The following is an 18,303-nucleotide window of genomic DNA, read 5'->3' on the forward strand; positions in this document are numbered from 1 at the left end:
AGAAATACCAAACTTATTGCAGTTTTCAATAACATTCGAACTCTGAAATTCAATCCTCAACCAACGGTTTACGCTTTTTGCTGCCGTCAATCATCTTTAAGTGGACCTCTAGGAGAAGAGAAGTTCACTTCAACCGGATCAAAATGGTCATGTCTGGTCAGTGGTGTTTGGTAGATTCTGATCCATTTTGTCTAATTCTGTTTTTCACGGTTCGTTGGCTGTCGCCATAATTATGATTGACGGCAGCAAAAAACGCAATCGTTTGTTGAATTTTGAACTTCAGAGTTCGCTTGTCTTTAAAAAGCGCAAAAAAAAATCGGCATAGGCAAAGTTATTAGTTTCTAAAGAAGATTTTGTGCTGCGTAAGGGCAAGTAAATAGAACGAATACACCTGTGAATTTATAATCTCCTTTTCTTAAAACTACCCAGCTCGTGAATAAAAACCATGCGCGCGTATTTCAAAGATGTAAGATCCAAGTTTTTTTGCGAGTAAAACGTATCGAGGGCAAAAGGCGTCTTGTTTCGGTTTCTTTTGCATTTGACTTAATTTATTACCTTGTTCGCCTTTAACACAAATGTCGTCACTTATCTCCCAGCCTTCTGGACATTTCTCAAGACATTCTCCCGTGTCAGCATTCTTTACATAGCGGCATGCATTACAGTCGGTGGCCAGAGGTTTGCCACTTGAGGTTCTTCGACATCCTTAAAAAAATAATTAAAACAAATCAAAGGAAACCAAAACGTTTTCCATTCAACAAAGATTGCTCATTGATTGATCATTGGGACATACGTTTAGCAATACACTGCACTTTTAACAGGATGTTTTAATCAACTGAAAATCGACATCAAGTTGCAAAAATGTTGTGTTTCAATGGAAATATTTCTTTACCTTGGTTTGGATCGCACAGCTCGTGACAATTTTGCACACACATGTTCGTTTCTTTATCCAGCACAGTGTCTCCTCTACAGTTGGCTTTGGTCAGGTGGCGTGATATGATGTGTGCATCAATTACCTCCAATGGCTTCTCCCCATTCCCAAATGAATAGAAACGGACATTCAACGGGTTGTCTCTGTCAATCATTGTCAGGTAGACGTCACCGAACTCAGTTGTCCCTTGACTTTTTCCGTACTCAATCACGGTGCTTGCTGAGGTTTCTTTTACACATACAAAATAGGACTGGTAGAGAATATCAGAACCCAAGCCGACTGCGTTGATATCAACGGTTGAAACCATGAGTTTCTGAGACTGTAAAAAATAACAAGACATGAGTAATCAGCTATAAAAAGGGGCTGCCTTCCGATTAAATGTTCATTCTTGCCATTTTCAGTTAAACTTCATTGGTGGTTTATATATCTTAGAATTGCTTTATTTACTACTGACTTTTGTTGTTTCATTTGTATTTTTTTTTTTGAGAAAATTTGCCCCGAGTACGATAAATCATACAGCCGAATAACCGTTTGATAGAAAAATTGCCTCGAGTGGAATTTGCACCCACGTTCCCCGCATACTAAATAACGTACTATATTATTCAATAAATTATTACAATACCCAGATATGTCTTTGTTATCTGTTATTTATGAATGGCAATTCTCCTGTGATAAAATTAGTCTACCATATTTGGACGTCCCGACAAGAAGACTTGCCTTATTTCAGTTACAAAGCGCTGCCCACCACATTTTATCTTGCTCTAAAATCGGTTCATTGACAATTTATATAACTATATAAAGTTACCCTGCTAAATCTTGCAAAATATCACTGGTTTTTAGGGCCTCTTTACATGAGAGCCGAGATGAGTTTCGTCCCGGGATGAATTTCGTCCCGGGATGAAAAAAAATTCATTTTACATGAGCGTGTTCATCCCGAAATAAGTCGACCCGCCCGAGTTGAATTCATCTCGCCCGTACTTACATAACATTACATTTCATCCCGGGAAGGACTGTTTACATGGGGTTTTTGTCACGTTTCATCCCGGGATGACATTTCATCCCGGTGTTTCATCCCGGGATGAAATCGTCCCGGGATGAACTCATCCCGGGACGAAATCATGTATCATCATGTAAACAGCAACAAGAAAATGACCAGACACCGAGATGAATTCATCCCGGGACGAAAGTCATCCCGGGACGAAAACTCTCATGTAAAGAGGCCCTTAGTAACATTAGCAAAGTATCTGAAGTATCAGTCTCACCTTAAATATTCCAACACCTTCCGACGATATTTGCACATAATACCACGTACTTTTCTTTTCCGGAACGGCAGCGAATATGACAAACACAGTTCCTCTTGATGATGCCGTAAAGTGAAGACATTTTCCTTCTTTGTTGCTAGGGTCAAACCGTAAGGCGTTGGACCATTTTACGTTACATGGAAGGTAGCCGACTACTGTATCCATGTGAAAGATGTCTTCAGCTGGCCATTCAGCATGTGCCATAATCGTACCAACTCTGTCCTCAGGCAAATTCGGAAAAGCTTCTTTTGAGATATCAAGGTCTTCTTTTGTCAAACTGAGATATCCGTTTCGTGGATTGTAAGTCAAAACCAGTCCAAGGATGCAAATCTGGTTATTTTCACCACCGTAACTACACGCAGTAGTCATATCAATGTCGTCATGACTTGTACCAGCGAACCATTCACCGTTGAAATATCGCACGTACCTTTCCATGCGGGGCGTTATAGCAACTGGTCCTTTAAATGATCCGCTTAGATCCACGTTTGAGCTAAAGACAACCACAAAAATTGTTTCATCTTTTATTATCGCATCCCAACTTGGATGGCCGGCTTTTGCTTGAAACTTAAAATTCTCCGTCTGACAGCCAGGTCTTCCAGCATGTAGAGTTGTCTCCGACACAGATATGGGACCCTAATGAAGAGAAATTCAATTTTTTTACAATGAGCCGGGGAATGATTATAACGATTCCAAAATGTTATGCATTACTCTCATAAGATCTAACAGTATTGGGTTTTATGGAAGTAGGATTGTCTCTTAGAGTTTTTGGGTAGGTACAATGTAATTAACCATAAGATTTACTAACTTTCATAATATGTACCATAGTTATTGTAACAGGTTTGTCGTACGTTTTAGAGGTGCGATAGATGCTTAAAGCACAACCATTTATTTTCATGATATAAAATCCAAAATGATTGATCCAAGATTACAGATTCTATGACGTCACATTACTTTATGTCAACATTATATTCAACAGGTCGTTACCTCAATTTGCTGAGGAAATTTAAGTCACTCATAAAAACAAAAGCAAAAACCCAAGAAAGATTCTATTTACTTCGCCCCTCCTACAATTAAGAGTTGGAATATAAGTCCTGGAGTTATTTATAAGATACTTTACCTCTTCCATGTATATTCCAATCGCTCTTCCGAGGTTGTTCCGTCGTCGCTCAATCACGTAAATCAAATCGTCTCGGTCTTTGTATGGACACATCTTTTTTGCTAATGTTCCATTGATTTTGACTTCGTAGTAACTTTCTCCGGTGTCTGGGTCTTTTTTCATGTCAGCTGGATGTGCTTCACAGCCCCAGTCTCTTTCTTCATCAGTAAACAGGGATGAAGGATTGAACTTTAGAAGATCTGTAATTGGTGCAACCATAAACTTGAAGGGCTTGGGAAAAGTACGAATTGATTCCAACCATTGCTTGATTTCGTTTTTTATCGTTGGCGAATTCACATCTGAGATGACGGAAGCGATTTCTTGGTCTCCCCCTTCGACTGTTATAGAGGTAGAAGAAGTTTTCGATTGTTGCTTTTGGCTGCTTCCTCCTTTATTTTCACTCTTGGCGTGGAAACTTGCAAACAGGCTTCTGAACTCTGCCTCCATTACTTGGCTGAACTCTGCTTTGCTTGAGACCTGGTTAGCCTCCATTGTTTTGAAGATTTGAAGCCGGCCGCCGAACTTTCCAGATTTTATGTAGTGTGTTCCCCAACGAAGAATGAAATCCTCTGGGTAGGTAAATAGCAATTAAGTCAGAAATATTCACTCAAATAGAGGCTTTCCATAGGCTGGGTATTTAATCTTCTTCTCAGCGGGAAGGGGTACTTCCTTATCTAAGCTATATGGGTAAGGTGGCTGGTGGATGGGGTCTTCTTATTGACCTTCTCAATAGATCCGTGATGGGGTTCCAAGTTTGGTCTTTTTAGTCTGAGATGGGGGAGCTGAATGGAGATTTTTTTTTTTATAAACAAAATTTAAATCTTTCTACTTGTCTAAATCAGGTCGTTTAAAAAGTGTGAATTGAAATAATGGATTTTGTAATATTGAGGAGAAAATTTAAGAGTAAAAAAATCATCTTCACTTCCAGCCGGTCTAAGTCTGGGCAATAAATTTAAGCTTTTTATGGTCTGATACAGGGTAGGGGTCCTAAGGTCCTTGTAAATGACCCCACCCAAACATTTTTAAGCACCCCCTCCCCCCGTGTATTCGAAACGTTCATTGTAAGACTACATCATACAACGACTCGATTTTCATTTTGGCAATTTTACGAAACTTGGATATTTTTTATTTAATGGTTGTTGAAAATTACTTATAATGGAAGAAATAAACAGTCCAAGTACTTACGAAATTTGATAGCTGCCCCAGGAGCTAAATATGACAATGGTAGTTCCATGAATTCCTGAAGGAAGTTCACACTGAGATCGCCTGGCTTAACTTCGTCTAAATAGATTTCATACCTATAAAACAGTAAAATACCGGGATTAAATAATAATGAATGCTTCCATTCGAAGTTTAGTAAGGGAAACCCAGGCGTTTTTATTCAGTATTCTTCTTTCGGGTAAAAATAGATTTCTTTATTACTACAGCTTATTGATCTCGCATCTTGAAAAAAGTAGGGCATTTTTATCCTTCAAGTTTGATGTTTGTTGTACGTCTTAATCTTACGCAGTGGTAATCACTCTTGTTTACTGATATTTATTGTTTTTTCTTTCTACTTTAGAAAACCAATTTTGGAGCTTTCCAATAATTATTTTGTGAATTCGAAGAATCACTTTAAATGTCATGTAGTATATGTTGGTAGCTGCTGGTATAATTTATTATAGTCAATTATCCACAATCTACCATCGCTATCTCCCATAGCTTTTCCAACGTGCCAGGACACATTAAAATGAGCGGGAAAAGCCGGAAGAGGAATTGGGAGTAAGCAGTGAAACTCTATCGGTCCCATTCCTCTCGCCGCTTCACCGCTCGTTGTAAGACATCGCGCCAATGAAACCAACACGCTACACAGGCTAACGCGCACTCGAGGAATAATTTATTGTTAGATATACCTGTCAATGTCGATGGAAAATAGTGCCAGGTATTGCTGTCCTCCACTGAGGGTAGAACTTCCCCAAGCCTTTTTCACTCCGGCGTAAAAACCAAAAGCCGACCCCGCCATTCCTGCTTGACGTTGAAGAAATGTTTGGTATTCTGTTCGGCTGTAAAATGACTGCATTGTAGCGCTAGTGTCATAAACACCGTGTACATTCATGGTATCAGGGACGTCAGCATCATCGTATCTAAGAGAGCAGATATGATTGATGGTGAGAAACATTTCATTTCCTATATTATAAACTGATAGAAAATAATCTTCTAAAGGGCCACTATCAGTAACTTTACGAACCTAAAAAAAATGAAATGTGATGCTATTTTGATTTTTTGAGTGAGCTTATTCTGTTCGAAATTAACTGGTCTGTAATGCGTAGGTATCGCAAGTGTCTGGGTTACAATACCACAACCTCGTTTCCAGAGCTTTTCTCTTGAATTCCATGGAAAAAGCCTTGACAGCGAGGTTGCCAATACCATTAAAAATATATATTTTACTGCTGTATTTGGTCATTTTTCTATTTTACCCTGCTGTTATTTTTTCTGTGCGAGGCATATCAACTATATAAACTATTTATAAAATTAAAGAGACACTGTCACTGCGATTTTTCTGCTTCTCGGTAAAAAGTACTAAAAATATCGAAGTGGTCTTTTCGTACATGTAATGCACCTAGTACATCAAGATGAAGATAAAAAGTAAATTGTTGTTGAAGGAAAAAGGAAGCCATAATAAATTTTAGCTGTTTTTCCAGGCCACAGGGTCTGGTGCATAACTTGAAAAAATCAGCCTGTTTTTTCAAGTTGAAATCAAAAGTTCCTGATTGCATCACAATTATATCGCTTGTTTAGAGTTTCAGTACACTGGCATAGTAATTTTTAACAAAACTGGACCACTATTCTTTGTTTCCATATGTCTTTAGGCTCTTGAGATTTTAAAGTGAAGCTGGTGATTGTGTCCCTTTAAGCGATGGTTAAGTAATTTCTGCAATACCCTTTGCCGCTTTTAAAACTTACGTTGCTTTTCCCGAGCAGTCACGTTGCACAATGCTCATCTTCCGTGATTCGGAACTGAAGTCACCACGACCATCAAACCCAACTCCGATAAAGGCAGCGCCGTCAATCATACTCTAATAACAAGTAGAAAAGGCGACAATTCTACATGGATGAAATCTCATCTGTCAAATGGCAACAATTTAGCTGTGGCGCTTTTTTAAAGTTGATGAGTCGATGAGGTATTGAATAGTAGACCATTAAAAACCATAATAAATGTACATACAGAATTCCTGCACAAGTGCAAAATTCCAAGTGGCATCAAAATCAATATCTTTTCTCACACGGTACGTTATCTTTAAAAATAATTATGGCATAACTATAAACGTTTATCAAAATTATAAGTTTAACGTTGGTTGTTTATAAAATTGTTAAGTTATAAAATTCGCTAATAAATAATTAATTGTTATCGTACAGACCGGGAACATATTTATTATCTTATCACCGGCTAGGATAGCCTTAATTTTGGGCTGGCAAGACACCACGCTATCCCTTTAAGTTAAGATCGTTGCCCCATTTGAGTGGTCGTTCTACTCGTAGCTTTGTTACCTTAATTGTTGTTTAACAGTAAATCATGGGAAAATGCGAATGAGCAGCATAATGACAGCTGCTTTTACACAAAAATTTGCAACGAAAGCATACCAAGCAAATGGTGGTTTTCCCCTTAGCTTGAAAACACGGATCTCCTGGTTGATAGTTCTTGTCATAGCATCCATTCATTATCATTCCGCCTACTCCCATGGGATAAGAGAATGGTTGCTCTCCTTTTTCTCCCTCTTGTTTCGCATCTTCTCCAGTAATTTCAGCATCAATGTGAAAACCAGAAGGAACAAACAAATCTTCGGTTTGCCAGCCTTTATCGGGCACGATGTTGATGTCCAACTGAAAATACACCGAAAAACCGCTTTTAACTATTGTAGTGTGAGTTAAGGGCTGTTCTCTCAATGTAAATTAAGTTTTGCTGTACTTTCTTAGAACAAAATCCTTGATGATGATGATGATGTTCATGATGATGATGATTACTCGACGTGCGAGGACAAAGTATTTTTTCTCGCACTCGCCCACTCGATTGACCTTGAGAAATATGTTATGAAATATATTAAACTAATTGAAATATGTTTCACCTTTTTGTCCACAAATTCCCCAGCTTTTTGCTGTTGCTCCTGCATGATTTCCAATTGTTTATCCACTGCCTGCTGTCCTATATTCTGTGCCAAACCTCCTTTCTTTCCTCCTTTCTTCTTTTTGCCTCGCACTTCCACAGGTGTCACAGCCCGTTTCTATTCTCGGTAAATTGGAAAGAAAAGAGAACAGTTAACTCTTGGACAATACTGTCCCCTTCCCCCAAGAAATGCCATGCCTTCTAAATCTCCATCTCTCATTTTCGAAAATATTTCTTTATCTCAGACTTATTTTTCGCAAAATACAAAATTGTGATATTTTGCCTATATTAAAAATAGCTCGGAATCTATCTTACATATTTTTATTTTATTTTTCAAGAATGTCAAATCAAAGCCAATTTGTAATTTCTGAAATTTTCAGGTGGGATTATATGGGTAGATTTTGGGTGAAACTCCAGGCCCCTCTTAAGCACTCGCTCGTTCATTTTGGCTGCTTATTAGCATTTTTTAGCATTTTTTGTGTTTAAATGTCACATATGTTGTTGTACGCTGTAAAAAACAGTACTAAGAGAAAGATACAACACTTTTGAACATTATACAAAAGAGTTGTTGGGCTCATTTACCCCTCAAAACTGTAGTAGGCCACCTTAAGAGGTTCGTGTCTTGGATTGGTTGTTACTTATGCAAACACAATGAATACATTCTTTACGGAACTCTGTAGAGCTTCGTCTTTTCTATGGGATTTTTTCTGGTCAAATCTCACGATTGGACAAGAACCCACGGAGAGAGATTTTGAAAATGCACGAAGAGAGAGTTGTGATAATACATGCTAGTACTCATGTTCCTTACCTGAGGCACTGCTTGAGGATTTGTGACCTGGGCATCTCCTAGCTCGCTTTCGTTCCGATCCAGGTCTACATGGAAAGGTGTAAAAAAATAATACAACAAGCTCAACGTTTCATAGCTTGTGCATTAGAAAAGGCTTTATCAAGCGACGAAAACCATATTTCACCGCAGTATTTACTTTTCTACATACCAATGTCTCCATTTTTATCCCTTACAACATTCCCACCCAACACAGATAGCAACTGTTCAGCTGTCATGTTCTCATGAATAAAGATGTTGAGTTCACAACAATAGTATAAGATAGCGGTATGTTCGAGATTGTACGTCCAGGGAACAGATCAGACTTTTTAATAATTTCCACAAGTGGCTGAGCCACGAGTGGAAATGGAAAAAAAATCTGATCTGTTCACCGGTTCAATTAATCCATAATTGTTTCGAGAAAAAAAGACCGATTTCCTTTTAATAATTATGCTAAAAGTTTCATGTTTACGCAAGTTATTAATAAGTGCCAAGCCTCCTTTCGGCGTTATTTTGTTCACCTTGGCTTTGGCTATGAAGGGGGGTTCTCTTTTTACTAAAAACAAAACTTTAAAATCAAATCCTTCAGTTAATGTTTCAGGTTAAATTTGTCGATTAGGACCGTCAACGTTCATTGGCGATTATCAGAAACAAATCCGGGAGTGAAGCAGGCTGGAAACGAGTTGTGTGATGCAGCCGCGTTTTATTTGGCGCGAAACATGAGCGATACATTTATTTTTAGTTGTTCAGCTAGCGATACAATTTGGGATAAATTGTTCTGCTGCCAACCAATCAGATGCGAGTGTTTACGGGAGTGTTATTATTGATGAGAAAATAATTCGACCGTACACAGTCTTTTGTTTTAAACAATATGCATAAATTTCGTAACGGAGACGTTTCTATTGGTTAGTTGCTTTGACAGAAGTAAACAGCTTTTGTGTTTTGTGCGCGGTCAATACCGAAACATGCGAACTAAACAAAGAACCCTGTCAAGTTGGTTTAGTCACGATTTAAGGTGTGAGAAAACTGAAAGTGGTTCACCCACGGCCTTTGTGGAATTATATCATCTTAAGCTGCGTGGCTAGGTAAAGGATCGTCAAAACAAGAACAGACAAACAAACAAGAGGCTCCAGAAAGAGCAGAAAGCGACAATCGTGACTTCTTAATTTTGCATGACGGTAAAGGTCACGCTTAAAAGGTCCACCCAAGCGTCATTCAATTTCGAGAGCAGCGTCATGAAACATTTTAGGTCTAATTGACTTTTTTTCGAAATAGTGAAGTAAAAGTTGGATCCTCAACTTAATTAGACTAGACTATTTTATTTTCTCGAAGCTCATTCATTCAGGTAGAGAGAGAGAGGAATTGCTTGGCGATTTTGTTTTTTATTTTCACGCTGAAGCCTGGTTTTCACTAGTGACGCAAGCACAAGCGCAATCACGCAAAAAGGACAAATCCGCAACACAAGCACAAGCATCAAAATGCAATGCGCTTGTGCTTTTGCTCGAGTCGAAGCCGTTTTCACGGTGAAATAAGAGCTCTTTTTCTTGCGCTTGTGCTTGCGTCGCTAGTGAAAACCAGGCTTAAACAAGGCAAATTACTGAATAAACTGAATCTAAACAGTTCGATTACGAACAAAAGCTCTAGCAAGACAAGCAAAGTTACATTATTATTAAAGCGGGTAAAACTTTGTAAATCGTAACTTACTTTTCATAGAAACTGAATTTACCCGATTGATTAGTTGTATCTGATTTAAAATGACCACAAAGCAATGAAGCATAAGTAATTTATAAAGAAAAGAATTCCTGATTTCACAAGATATCAACCATGAAAATTGCGCTATGCAGTACCAAATCTTGGGCAATGAGTACTGTTAAGTGTGAAAATGGCATTGCATGTTATATGTAGGTCTCATGAGAAAAAAGTACACCACATTTCGTAGGCACTAAACAGTAAAAACAAAGAGCTAAAAGTAATGCACAAGATGAAAACGCTGATGAAAGTAAACACTAACAAAACTCCAATCCTTCAGCTCGAAAGCCCACACGGGCCACAGCAAATGAGCCAAACATTGTAAAAATATTTTCATTTGTTCCGTTAGGCGATTAATTGTCCTGTGCGCGAAGAAGACTCCGAGAAAACGACTCTTCTTTTTTTCCTTTCACATTCCGGGAAATTACATGATGATCACAACATGCCGGCCGATTGTCGAATGAACGAGTTACTTCTATTAAGGCCGAACGATTCAAACTTTTGATTTTGTGAGAAATCTTATTTAGGCACGGGACGTAAATTCCATGCTCTTACAGGCAGAAAAGTGAACATCATACTTTTTCATTGCACCCTAACCCCTACTGCCGAGGACAAAACGGTATGAAGGCGTGCAGTTAAATGAAATTTTCGTTTTTTCAAGTTAGCAGAATTAACATCGTCATTTTCAAGTCAAGATTGAAGTGAGGACCGAAATTCGGCAAAATTCTTTAAATCTTAGTCTTCGCTTTTTTCATTCCTGAAAACCTTTACTTTTAAGAACACAGTGGCTTTAACACACAATTCCAAAATCTTCTTACCTCTTTTATCTCGCTTGGACGGAAAAGTAACCGCTGCGCAAGCAACAGAGACGATAGTCAGCAAAATGAGAAGAGCGCCTCTCATCTTGTCGGTTTGAGATATTGACAAGAATGCTCTTTGGATAAGGAGGGAGTGACTAATGTAGTTATGAGATCACCAAACCGTGAAGCAGAACGAAACTACAAAATTTCCATCACAAATGCCCTGTCTGCATTTGTGATAACAACCCAAAGAAATCAATGACTGTAAAATTTCTCATCAGTATCTGGTGGATTGCCCCACTTAACTTATGAGTTATTTTATTGACATTTACTTCATAGTATTTACCAGTTTTTCTTATTTGTGACTTTCTCTGTTTTAGATTCGGGTTTGCTGGTTTCTAGTTGCTTCGGAGGGGGCGAAAAAGGGAGATGAAGCGCAAAGTCTTTTCAAAAGCAGATGAACTCCAGCTATTATTAAAGACTGCTATCTTTTCTCATCTTCGCCCTCCCTATATATCCGCCCTTCACTTCGCCTTGGTATGATAGCTTAATTAGAAAAAATCAACCCACCATGACGAAAACAGAGATCGCCAAACAGAGATCTATAACCAAGCTTCCTCAGTGGGATACTTATTTCATTGAAATGTAAAAAAGAGAATCAGATTTTTGTTCCTTGGCTGTGAATTTGCTGATCTTCAAGCGTTTTTGCTAGCGTCAGTTTGATAATTTATTCAAAAAATTAAATTAAACGCATGAACCGAATGAGTAGCTAGCTTCCATTTAGGCTGAACTTCATCACGGCATGAACATCTTAATTAGAAAATCAACCCACCATGACGAAAACAGAGAACGTCAAGAATTTGAGCCACTGGATTTTCGCTGGTGAAATAAATGTTCATAAAATGGTACAATCGTGATTTTTGTGAATAGGGACGGAGTAGATTGGGCGGGAAAGAAAGAAGTACAAAGCCTTTCTGGAAAGGCGCTAAACTTTAGCTATTATTATAATTAATGAACTTTAAAGTATTTGGCCCTTTTACTAATAATAGCGGCTTTTAACGAGACTTTCGCTTCATTTCTTCTCCGCCCTCTCCGCAAACCAGCCATCCCGGTCGAATGGCAAACAATGAAGTCTTTCAAGAAGGCGCTAAACTTTAGCTGTTATAATTTGTCACCGCGAAAATATTTACTTACAATAGCTAAATTTCAACGGCTTTTAACAAGACTTAGCGCCATATCTCTTCCCCGCCCTCTCCGCGGCAATTAGAAACCAGCCTGAGAAAGTCACGAATTTGAGAAATTGAATTAATTTATTATAACAGATCACGTTTTGCGGCTTTCTTGAAGACTTCATTTAAAAATTTCCTTTCCGCTTTTGCCATGCACCCCAGAACATACTCGTTATTATTCAAATCGACAAGATAAGATGCTCTTTTGATTCTTTTGCTGCTATCTTCACTCTCACTTCTTTGCCCTCTGGGTCCGCCTTTCACTTCACCACGACGAACAGCTAATTAATAAGAAAACCAACCCACCATGAGAAAACCTGAGAACGTCACGAAGTGGGGAAACTCGGCTGGATTTTTACTGGTAAAATAAATGTCAATCAAATATATTAAGTAAGTTAAGTGAGACCAATCCTGATTCAGTACTTTTCAGTCAGTAGTTTCTTTTCTTTAATATTACGAATGCAGCCATGCCATTTGTGATAGATATGCTATAGTTCGTTCTGCTTTACAGACAGGTTTTGGATCCCTTAATTACGTTAGTCCCTGTTTATCCAAAGAACATTCTTTTCAGTCGGAAAGAAGTTCATTTGGTCATGTTATGTATGTTAATGAAACGTTGATAACAGGTACTTTGGAGACCAATAAATGTGCTGAAGTAATTAGTCTTTTGGCCGCAGGTCGAGTTGCGTCTGAAACACATACCTCTGAGCTCCTAATTTAGCAGAAACGTTTGCAAGTTTTCATTCTACTACAAAACCAAGTCGTGTTAGAAAGTAAGACTGAATATCTCTAATGGATCATTGAAGTTTACTAGGTATATTTTGGGGAATAAGACTTCGGACGCAAGACACTAATATTAATTAAGCATGATTTTTTGATTATGCGTATTCTGTTTAATTTGCTTGTTAGTCGGTTGGTCTGTTTTCTAGCTCTTATAGATATTAATTAATTTTGGTCAGCTATTTTCGTTCCTATCATCTCTGTTTTTGTTCAAAGGGTGGATAACGCTATCCACCTTATTAATCACTATCCGTTGAATAGCGAAGTAGGTTTGTATGACAGCCGAGTTTTCCACCTATGTGCACAATAGCGCTTGTGACCTTAGTAGTCTGCTGACTTCAATAGCCATTTATTAAGCTACATTCTTTATTACAGTCCATCTGCTTTGCAATATGATTAAATAAAAGCATTTTCTACCTAATAAGGTTGAGTTCGACAAGAACGTGCAGTTTGTCTGTTAATTTAATCTTTAATCAAGCAACCTGCTGAGATACTTATTTCATTGAAATGTAAAAAAAAGAGAATCAGATTTTTGTTCCTTGGTTGGGAATTTGCTGTTCTTCAAGCGTTTATGCTAGCGTCAGTTTGATATTTTATTCAACAAATTACATTAAACGCATGCACCGAATGAGCTCGAATGAGTAGTTTCTATCAAGTTCTATTAAGAATGAACTTCATCACGGCATGAACAGCTTAATTGAAAAATCAACCCACCATGACAAAAGCAGAGAACGCTAAGAATTTGAGCTACTGGGTTTTCGCTGGTGAAATAAATGTTTATCAAATGAGACAATTGTGATTTTTTTGAATGGGGACGTGTTGGTGTAGATTGGGCGGTAAAGATAGAAGTGCAAAGCCTTTCTGGAAAGGCGCTAAATTTTAGCTATTATTATAATTAATAAACTTCAAAGTATTTGACCCTTTTACTAATAATAGCGGCTTTTAACGAGGCTTTTCGCTTCATTTCCTCTCCGCCCTCTCCGCGGTAAATGGAAACCAGCCAACCCAATCGAATGGAAAACAGAGAAGTCTTTCAAGAAGGCGCTAAAATTTAGCTATTATAATTTGTAACCACGAAAATATTTCACTTTCTTACTTACAATAGCTAAATTTCAGCGGCTTTTAACAAGACTTAGCGCCTCATCTCTTCCCCGCCCTCTCCGCGGCAATTAGAAACCCGCCAGAGAAAGTCACGAAATTTCAGAAACTGGATTAATTTATTATAAAAGCTAAAGTTTAGCGGCTTTCTTGAAGACTTTGCATTTTTTTAAATTTCTTCTCCGCCTTCGCTATGCAACCCAGAACATACTTGTTATTGTTCAAACCGACAAGATAAGATGCTCTTTTGATTTTCTTGCTACATGTATAGTTACAAGAATTCAAAGTGTTTTTTAAAAAGGCTGCTCTCTTCGTTCTCTCGTTTTCGCTCTCCAGGTCCGCTCTTCACTTCATCACGGCACTTAATTAGAAAACCAACCAACCGTGAGAAAAACTGAGAACGTCACGAATTGGGGAAACTCGGCTGGATTTTTACTGGTTAAATAAATGTCAATAAAAAATAATAAGCTAAGTGAGACAAATCCTAATTCAGTTCTTTTCAGGGAGTAATTCCTTTTTTCGTTAATACCACAAATGCAGTCATGTTATTTGTGATGGATATTCTATAGTTTTGTTCTGCTTCACGGGTTGGTGACTAACGTAGTCACGTAGTCGCCCCCTTCTCATCCAAAGAAAATTCTTCGTTTTATTCAAGCCGACAAGATGATACCCGCTCTCAGTCTCGTTTTGCTGTCTCTGTTGCTTGTGCAGAGGCTACCTTTCCGTCCAAGCGATTGCAAGGAAAGATTTCCAGGAATGTAGAAAGAGAAAATTAAAATTTAAAGAATCTTGCCGACGGCATTCCGGTCATCACATCAATCTTGACTTTAAAGGGTATGAGTATCTGCAAAATTGAGAATACGGAAATTTTATTTCACTGTATGCCGTCACACCGTGTTGTCCCAGTAGGAGTTAAGAGTGCAATGAAAAAGTATGAACGTTTCTTTTTTCCCTTAATTTATGAGCAAGGAGTCTAAAATGATAATTTGTAATTATAATTTCCCTCGTGCCTTAATAAGCTTTGAGACAAAATAAAAATTTTGAGACTTTGAACTTTAAATAGAGTTATAAATGTTTCCTAATTTATATCAGTTAACTTCAATTGCAAGCGGCCCTTTCCCTTTCGTTTAATTAGTTTTTGGAGCTAAGATCGGAAGATAAATTCTGAGTGACCTAAAAGCCGAATTATTGAAGTTTTAAATATCACTTTTCTGCCTTTAGAGCGAAAAATTGTCTGGAAGGCCGACATTACCTTGTAGGTTAACTCGCCTCAATCGTTTGAAAAAATTTTTCCTCCTGCATGCCGCTAGGTCCTTCAACGTAGACTCTGATTTCTCTGTTATATCTACCTGAAGTTTGAATTCTTTAAACTGGCAATCTTGATGAAATCGAAAATACTGTCCATTTTGGTGATCGGTAATAATATTTTGTAGTAGATGTTATCTCAAGACATTCAGCAAAAATTCAGTCAAATCGATTGCAACGTGGGTTAGTGCGAGTGCGAAATTACAATGTGAGCCCTGTACACGACAAGTGAATGTGGTGGATTATTCACCTCCACTGCGATGAATTATTGTTTACTACAGCTGGTTTAAAAGTAAGCGCTTAAAAAGAAGTCTTATGATAATGGAAAGGACAGTGTAAGCCAAAATTAAATTCACATGACCAAACAAAAAACAGGGAAAGCCATATTTTGGGGGAGAATTAGGTTCACTAATATATTAATCAACTGCACGGTATGAACAAATCATTTTCTACGGAGGGCTATAGCTATTTTCAGAGATGGAACTACTATTTTGTAAACAATTTTAATCAAACCTTTTGAGCGATCGACAGATATTGAGATTCTCTAGCAAATTAACGGGACACCTTCATTTAGCATATTTAGCTTGCCTGAACTGATCGTGCAAAAGTACATTAGCACTTTTTTGAGAAAAATGCCGATTACGGTTGAAGCCTCGATCTTTTGTAAGTCGACAAAAACGGGAAAATTCGCAAAAATTTCAAACAAACGGGTGGTAGATACGGTCAAAAGGGTCTGGGTCCAATAAAACTCGTGACGTCAACCCAGAACATTAGTCGAACGTGATTTCGTGAGCGAGAAGATGTGAGTTGTAGGTCGTGCCTTCGGTCGGAGCTTTAAAAGAAATATAAGGCCAGGTAAGACCGGGACACCACTAAGTTCTTGGTTCTCGGCAATATAATCGTAGCATTCCGGCACCACTGTTTTACAAACAATCTTAAATGGAATCAAACTACTATGAGATAAAACTGCAATCCACAGGCGCGTCGTTTTCTGTAGGTTCTACCCCATTTTCTCGTTAGTATGCTTTTGACTGTATTTATAGCCCCCAGAAACTTCATTCCCAAATATTGCGATAAAACTATCATAGAATTTGTTCAAACTTTGTCAACATCGAGGCGGGTATGTGTGATACAAGCTTCTTTGAGCGATTTCCGAAAAAAATCTTCTCGTGCCGAGGAATACGAGCGAAACTGAAAAACGTAATGACGTCATTTCAGTGCTATGGCAACTTTGATGTCATTATCAAAAAGGTCATAACAAATTTTCATATTTATCTTATACAGCTGTGGTGATCGTTTTGCGATAGCATTGTTTATGGTGACGTATTTAATTCTCAAACTTGAGCGGTGTTACCCCTAAAAAATCTAGTCAAGCCAACATAACTGTGACGAACCTTTTATCGCTTCCGGACATCGTGGTAGGGCGAGTTTTGAACTAAAAAGTCTCTGTACTAAGTAATGCCAGCCGGATCAACGAAAACAAACTAAATTTCTCTAAAAACATTCTTTTTTTTGGCTTTTAAAACAAGATAATAATAATTTATTTTTCTGTTTTGTATTTTTATTTCGTGGCACACCTGTAAACTAGCTTTTTAGCTAAGCGTGCTGACCACGTTAATAAAGATTGTATTGTCATGTATTGTATTGATAACACGCAAAGTACAGTCCGCAGTCCAGTTCAGCCCAGTCCTGCTTTTTCAATTGCCCCGTCGGATAAAAAACGAAACTTTGTACAGTGTTAACGGTACGACGCATCAATGTAAAGTTTGGGAGCAGGGATTGCACAGATGGGTAAAGCTCGGGACACACTAGGCGACAAGTCGCAGCGACAGATCTCTGCGACAAGTCGCTCCGTATGTACTGCTTCAAAACAAGTCGCTGCAACAAGACAACTGTTCGGTGCACATGCAGCGAATTTGGAAGAAGGAGAATGTAAACTAGTTTTCCAGTAGCCCATTTCCGAGTTACCCTTTGCCTCTGTTTCAAGACGCGTCTACGTGCGAAACCATTCAAATGAAAATGAGTTTGATTTGCATGAAAATGGACCTGTAGGTGAAACTCATTTTCATTTGTTTGGTTTCGCACGTAGACTTGTTTTGAAATGGAGGCAAATGGTGACTCGGAAATGGCCTAGTATTCAATCCATGACACTCTCATTGGTAAATTTATATTTTGTCGCAGCGCGGACTTGTCCCAGAAGAGTGCAAACGCTGCGACAACAATGTTTCGCTCATTTTGTCGCTGCAATCAGTCGCACGAACTCAAACTTGTTTGAATTCGTGCGACTGATCGCAGCGACAAAATTCTGTCGCGGCGATAAAGATTGTCGCTATAATGTATCATGTCAAAAGAGGCAACATGTTGCAGCAACTTGTCCCCGGGACATGTTGCAGCGACTTGTCGCCTAGTGTGTCCCGACCTAAAGCTCTCAGTTCAACTGCAGCAGCAATTCGTGTGAGTCAAGTTTGTTATTGGTTCTCTCACCATGCTCCAAGGGCTTTTTCTTCGGATATCCCCGGCTTTCCTTATCAACAAAAACAAACATTTAACATCTAATGACATGTTACGCAAGAAGCAGATAATTTTGTTTCCCGGGAAACAACTCACAAACAAACTAACTCGTTTCCTTTGTTATATTGCACAACGAAGTCCCTGCATGCCACGTGGTTGCGCTCTCCTCGACGTATTCAGATACCATGTCCTCAAAATTTGCATGGCTTTATCGCGGTGGTAACATATAAATATGATTTTACGACAGATCGACCTCCGTGGCAAGTAAACATAAGATCATAAGATGTGACCTCGAAGACGAAGTGCTGAAAACATGGTGCTGATTTGATGTGGGCGATTCCTAATTTGAGCAGTGTTTCTAGACTTTGTGTAGTGAAATTGCACTATTTTTGGTATCCTGGACAGCAAATTTAATTCGATATGCTAAACACTGACAGTTTTGTCAAAGCCAAACGAGAATTTCGTCGTTGGTTAAATCATTG

General features: G+C 38.4%; 1 protein-coding gene across 2 annotated transcripts in view; it reads right to left on the minus strand.

Moving 5' to 3' along the window:
* LOC144644632 (uncharacterized) overlaps nt 1–11,011 on the minus strand; it is a 117,329-nt gene extending 106,318 nt beyond the window's left edge. The window contains exons 1-11 of one of the 2 annotated variants that reach the window (XM_078504161.1): nt 8,522–8,604; nt 8,335–8,399; nt 7,489–7,644; nt 7,007–7,246; nt 6,329–6,441; nt 5,278–5,508; nt 4,571–4,683; nt 3,347–3,954; nt 2,191–2,862; nt 890–1,247; nt 556–702 (exon numbers count right to left, since the gene is read on the minus strand). In XM_078504161.1, the coding sequence (XP_078360287.1) occupies nt 556–702; nt 890–1,247; nt 2,191–2,862; nt 3,347–3,954; nt 4,571–4,683; nt 5,278–5,508; nt 6,329–6,441; nt 7,007–7,246; nt 7,489–7,644; nt 8,335–8,399; nt 8,522–8,588 (2,770 nt within the window). In that variant the 5' untranslated portion in view covers nt 8,589–8,604. Of the gene's footprint in view, nt 1–555; nt 703–889; nt 1,248–2,190; nt 2,863–3,346; nt 3,955–4,570; nt 4,684–5,277; nt 5,509–6,328; nt 6,442–7,006; nt 7,247–7,488; nt 7,645–8,334; nt 8,400–8,521; nt 8,605–10,916 lie in introns of those variants that run through there. The other variant, XM_078504162.1, reaches the window with a different exon arrangement.
* Nucleotides 11,012–18,303: the final 7,292 nt, after the last annotated feature.

The sequence above is a fragment of the Oculina patagonica genome, chromosome 2, assembly GCF_052425735.1.
Source record: "Oculina patagonica isolate OP01 chromosome 2, crgOcupat, whole genome shotgun sequence".
NCBI classification, from domain to species: domain Eukaryota; kingdom Metazoa; phylum Cnidaria; class Anthozoa; order Scleractinia; family Oculinidae; genus Oculina; species Oculina patagonica.